Source organism: Populus euphratica, unplaced genomic scaffold (genome assembly GCF_000495115.2).
Source record: "Populus euphratica unplaced genomic scaffold, PopEup_1.0 scaffold2242.1, whole genome shotgun sequence".
NCBI classification, from domain to species: domain Eukaryota; kingdom Viridiplantae; phylum Streptophyta; class Magnoliopsida; order Malpighiales; family Salicaceae; genus Populus; species Populus euphratica.
Window position 1 is genome coordinate 19878 of NW_011502052.1, and position 6372 is coordinate 26249.

At 32.7% G+C, this 6372-nt stretch overlaps 1 protein-coding gene across 1 annotated transcript; it reads left to right on the top strand.

Annotated features, from left to right (window-relative positions):
- The first annotated feature begins 955 nt into the window (after positions 1-955).
- Positions 956-6104, top strand: LOC105118783 (adenylyl-sulfate kinase 3-like). The gene is made up of 7 exons (XM_011016819.1): positions 956-1414; positions 1659-1799; positions 2220-2369; positions 2553-2671; positions 2892-2976; positions 3065-3111; positions 5727-6104. Exons 1-7 carry the CDS (start codon positions 1213-1215, stop codon positions 5823-5825), a joined length of 843 nt encoding a protein of 280 aa, XP_011015121.1. The 5' UTR covers positions 956-1212; the 3' UTR covers positions 5826-6104.
- The last annotated feature ends 268 nt before the right edge of the window (positions 6105-6372 follow it).

A 6372-nucleotide genomic window follows, 5' to 3' on the forward strand; every position in this document is an offset into this window, starting at 1 on the left:
AAAATATAAAATATAAAAACTAAAGTTGAAATATCAATAACAAAAAAGATCAAGCTGTAATTTTCAAGGGAGGAGAAAAAGAAAAAACCACCGATAACAAACAAGACAATCAATACCAACACGCATTGTTCCAAAGAAAAGATGACTTGGTGGCGTTTCCAACGACATGGTGAAATGATATTCTTAGATGCCTTGAGTCTCTATATATGTTGCTTGAAGTACGTGAACACCTCCTAGTGATGCATATACATCTGCCTTTTTTATATATATATAAAATAATTAGTCACATACTAAATTATTTATGAGCTGACATAATCTTAATAAGAAAACTATTATGAAAAATTAAAAATATCCTTTTAGTTTAGTTTTAGAATTTTTGTTTTTAAAAGTATTTTTATTGTTTTATTATACTTTTTAATTATTTATTATTTTTTATATTTACTCGAATATCAAATCATCTCTTAACTAATATTATAACAATAATAAAAAATCATTATAAAAGTATAAAAATGTTCCTTTACCACCAACTTAACTTTTTTTTAATTCTAAAAATATTTTTTCATTGCACTATATAATTAAAATAAAAAAGTTTCATTCATTCCCGATCAATTTAATAATAATTAATATGCCATTTGAAAATAACTCAATCTCTTGTTAAATGATTTTTGGTTAATAGACAAAATTGTCGTTGCATTGTTTAAGTAAACAGTACAAACAAATCTAGAGTTACATAAAGGCATGCATAGTACAATTCAATTCCATTCATCTAAACCACACAACGCAGAAGAAAACGACAGTCTGTCCAAAGATGATGGAAGCAGGAGAAAGAAATCATGCAAGTGTCAGACAGTCACCTGTGTGGCAAAGAGGGCAGTCCAAAACCATCTCAATCATTCATTAATTCCACAAAATCACGTGACAATCGCAAGACAGATTATAATCCACTAACCAACCATTCTGCATCAAAATCATGGAATCGTGTCAGTAATTTTATCAGCCTCAAGAAATAATTAAAATACCCAACCACTTCCATTCCTTCTTGTCGCCTTTCTTTCCTAATTCACGTTTTAGAAAACGTTGTAGTGAAATTGTCATGCTCAACAACCCCGTCTTTATCCTCATTACACTCATATTCTGAAACATACATTTATATATATAATCATTCGTTACATTTCGTACCGTTTTTTGTATGTTTTTTGTTTGTTTTGAGCAATGAATACTATTGGTTTTAAGCCAGCACTGCCTGTAATTTCGGGCTTCAAAAAGCTCGGACTTTTTAGCTTCAATGGTGGCAATCAACCCATTGATTTTAAACCGAGAGGGGTTTGCCTGGTCAAGGTTGCCATGGAAGAGACACAGACGCTTAAAGTGGATGCTCAGGGCAAGGTGGATAAGTTGGCAAATGGGCATGCAGGTAACTTTTTTTATTGGGTTTAATTTGTGTTTTGTATTAGTAATTGAATTTGGACCAGTTTATTAAAGTTTGGTTGGTGAAAAAAGTACAGAATTCAAGGTTTTTGACTTTTGATCTCGTTTTCTTTCTTGGAAAGTGTCTTGATTAAGGTATTTATTGAGATTGGGATTTATCGATTGAATTCTTGTTCTTCTTTGTATAGTTTGGATTTTGACTTGATTCTTCACATGAGTTTTGGATACAGGGAAAAATCACAGCCATTTGTCTACAATAGGGAATTCAACAAACATAAAGTGGCACGAGTGTCCAGTTGAAAAAATTGACAGGCAGAAGCTTCTTCAACAAAAGGGTTGTGTTATATGGATCACAGGTCTCAGTGGTTCAGGTTTGTCATACTTGGCTCCATTGAATTCTTCTTGTGGTTTTTTGTTTTTTCAAATAAAAAATTGGGTTGATTGTCTACTGATCGTAGACCAAGTCTGTCTGATGTAAATGAACAGTGTTTGACGAGCTTTTTAGTTTTGAGTAAATTCCTGCAGTGTGGTTTTTGTTCTGACTTTTTGAATCAAGGATGGCAGGTTAAATTTTTCTGATTTTAAGTGCTCTCACACAAACACCCATGAAGCTTAGCTTGCATTGCATTGATTCTATTTTTTGGTTTTTTAATGCCTGACTTTGGGTTTCTGGTGCCACTGTGGGGAAAAAGTTCTAGATTTCTAAATATTTTTTGTATTTAATCCTCTACCTTTCGTCTCCATCTTGCTTCTGTTTCATGCCTTCTTATGTTCTGAAACTCAATTGATAGGGAAGAGCTCTGTGGCATGTGCCTTGAGTCAAATGCTGTGCCAGAGAGGAAAGTTGTCATACATTCTTGATGGCGACAATGTCAGGCATGGCCTCAATCGTGACCTTAGTTTTAAAGCAGAAGACCGTGTTGAGAACATAAGGAGAGTTGGTAAGCATTGTATTAATTGCTTACATCTTGTGATTTTTCCTTACAAGTATTACTTGTTATACCATCACGCGTGACAGTGGGGATGTCTACTCAGTTAATAATGGTTGATTAATAGTAATCTGCACTCATGGACCTTTGGATGGTTGAGTATGGAATTTTGCAATATGTCTCCTTTGTGTTTAGGGGAGGTAGCGAAACTGTTTGCAGATGCTGGATTTATTTGCATCGCCTGCCTGATCTCTCCGTACAAAAGGGATCGGGCTGCCTGTCGAGCAATGTTACCAAGTGGAGATTTCATTGAGGTTGGTGCTTCTCCAGTTTGTGATTGCTTTATTTAAACTGCTTTATTTGAACTGCAAAGTTTAGCAAGTAGGATTTTATTGTAGTTCTTTGTTATCTTTCCTTTGCTGCTTAGTTTGGGATCCAACCTTCAAATGTTGCTCATGCTGCCAATTATGCCTGATCAGATGATGAAATGTTGCTCATATTGCTAAATATGCCTGACGAGGCTTGTCATAACAGGTGTTTATGGATGTTCCCCTCCGTGTTTGTGAGGACAGAGACCCAAAAGGCTTGTATAAGCTTGCTCGTACTGGGAAGATCAAAGGTATTAATTCTTAGGGAACTGCTATGCAGCTGAGTTGTATTGCATGAATTAACTGTAAAGAGCTCTAATGTTCGTCTATATCCTGCAGGTTTTACTGGCATTGATGATCCATACGAATCACCATTGGATGCTGAGGTAATTGTGCAAAATGAAAAAGAATATTGTAGCCAACATAAATGCACTGTAAAACCATGCTTATAGACCTGCATGGTTCACTAATGGGATGCAATGTGCTTTTTTTCTTTCATTTGGATGATCGATTTTAATGGAACCTTATAATGATATCCTCAAAGGTCCACGTAGCTTGGGGTAAGATTGATGTCTTGAATATTGGTTAATTTCTTGGTTATGATAATATGATTTATTTTTTTTAATTAAGATAACTGGAGATGTATATTTGATACTCACAGAAGGTTCTATTTGGTGAATTTGAAGATTTTTTTGATGATTAAGTCATTAACTTTTTAAAAGAAAATACAATAATATTACATAAAACTCAAAGAATGTAAGCCTATATTTAGAAAATATTATAAGAAGTTGATGAGAGTGAATTTCCTATCATTGTCCATACTTAGAAAATTTTCAAAGGATAGAGGGACATACCCATATCAACATCCATATTTATAAAATTTTCTAAAAAGTAGGGGGAGGGACTTAATGACGATGGTGTTATTATATTAAAGAGATCAAGTTAATTCCTTTCTTAAAGAGTTATTGTATTTTTTTTTAAAATTGAAGGTTTATGACATTTTTAACGATGATAGGGGGCATGAACCCTTTACTAAAGAGAGAGACCCAACTTAAAAGTGAAATATTCAATATTATCTCTAGAGATAGCAAAAGGCTCGAGATCCTATGTAAATAGTTGTGTCAATTCTTTAGGTTTTAGTTAGCTTTGTTGTATATATTTGGCTATATAACCGAGGTTATGTTGCTTTGTTGAGGTTGACCATCTGAAGCTATCATGGAGGGTAGAGCTATCATACTAGAAAGAACTCTTTTCAGTGACATTGTGCAATTACATAGAGAATCCCTTTTAGAAAAAGTGTGCAATCACATTAGGAAGAACCTTTTTAAAGGAGAGGGTGTTATAGTCTAGAAGCTTTTAGTGAAGAATTGTAAATAAAAAGTGTATGTCAAAGAGACAATTATCTTAATTAAAAAAAGTGTAGAACCTTTTTAAAGGAGAGGGTGTTATAGTCTAGAAGCTTCTATTGAAGAACTGTAAATAAAATGTGTATGTCAAAGAGACAATTATCTTAATTAAAAAAACAAAACATATCCTGAGGTGATTTATTGAACTCTAGAGAGCCTTCTGATCCATTCATTGAAGAGTAGTGCTATTGCACTAGAGAGACTTTTGGTAAATCCCTTGTGAGGTAGGGTTTCCCCGAGTGCCAAGACTTGCTGAGATAGCGAGACTTCTGGTAAACCCTTTGGAGGATAGGGTTTCCTAAGGTGCCAAGACTTGCTAAGATAATAAAGCTTAATTTTGCACCTAAGCGGTCAACACAACCCTGATGAAGAGTTCTATTTGGTTGATGAGTTATTATTAGAAGATTGAATGAGCAAAAGTGCTCGCGATAACATATAGATGCATTAAACGTTCTAATAAGCTAAAGTGTATCCTTGTTGTATGTCGTGGAATGACTTGGAAAGGTCATTAGAAAGAAACTGAAAACTTTTTTATTAGTTCTCTAAAAATGATGCTAATGCTAATGTCCTAAAAAATCCAATTATTTGGGGGACAGGGATAAGCAGTTAATCACTTAGTTTTGGTAACCTGATCCATTCTTCCTAACAAAGATAGCTGGAGGTGGGTGTTTGATATCTGTAAAAAGTTCTTTTTGGTGAATTTAAAGACTTTTTTATGATTAAGTTAGTGATTTTTTTAGAAAAAATATAATAATATTACAGAAAGATATTCTAAAAAAAAATGTAGTAGATAATGAAGATTTTAAATCCTTTATTTAAAGGATTCATGATTTATTTGTAGCTTATGAGGTTTTTTATGAAGAAGAGAAACTAAAATATAATATTGCCTTGATAGTATTAAAAAAAAATATCCTTGATATACGTATTAATATTGATGAAAAATATCTTTGATACATATATTAATAAGGAAAGCATATGTATTAATCAGAATGAAAATATGGTGGACCTTTAAATGACTTTTATATATTATTTCCTTCATAATATTAATATCAATGAAAATATAGTAGATTTGTAGAGAATTTTTATATACTTAAAATAAGTAAAAAGAGTATAATTCAAAATATGGTTGTGTTTAAAAGAGGTGGGATATTACGTTGGCTAAGCTCAATAAAATATGAGTAATCATTATGTTGGTTGAGTTTAAAGGAGTTGGGTTCTTCTCTCAACTGAGCTCAAGAGAGATTGGATCATTTTCTTGATTGAGCCTAAAAAATTTAGATTTTTTTTTTAGCTGAACTAAAAAAAGTTTAGATCTTATAGAGGTGTTTTTGGCCATTTAATATGAATTGATTACTTATAAATTGTGGTACTCCTGATATGGTTCCTTTACTATAATTGCCTCTATTATGTTATCTTAACAATTATGTTGCTGGCTTGTATTTATATTTACCGATGTGTTGTGAAGCCTTATCGGCTCATCTCTTACTGAGTTACTTGTTTCACTGTCATTAACTAATTCCTCTACCTGTTCGAGCATTCTAGCATATCATCAATACATGTATTTGGTGTTTAAATGTTCGTCTACTATTTTTCAGATAGTATTGCGATGCAACACAGGAGACTGTTCTACCCCAAGCGACATGGCTGGAGAGGTAATTTCTTACTTGGAGGAAAAAGGGTATCTCCAGGCATAGAAATGCTGCGGCGGTCTTGACTCTGAGCCGCTGACGTCTTTGTTAATGTTGTATTAATGGCAACGGTGGAAGCTGCTCGCTTCCCTAGTTGCTAAATATCAAATATATTGATTAGACTTTTGGTGTTTCGTTAGTTCATTCATCGATTAACTAACGCCACCATCTTGGCCTCTGCAAGGCCGATGGAAATTTCATTTCTTTTGATTTGTATGTATTAATAAAGCTGGAATTGGTTTGGAAAATATGTAGAATGCCTGCGAAAAGCTTGTTTGCCATGTAGTTATATCTAAATAAAAAGAAAAAAAAGTAGAAGAACTGTATTCGTATTTGATTTTTTTTATTAATTAATAAAAACGAAAGTTATTTGTTAGTGCTGATTTTGATTATTAAATAAGTTAAAATTGGTGTTAATAAATTTTATTATGTGAAGAGAGTTTTATAATAGTTGTTTTAAATCTCAATACATCTTTTATTTAATGAATAATAGATAGAATATAAAAGTAATAAGAACCCGACCTAGAGTATCTGTTGATATTCCTATTACTTA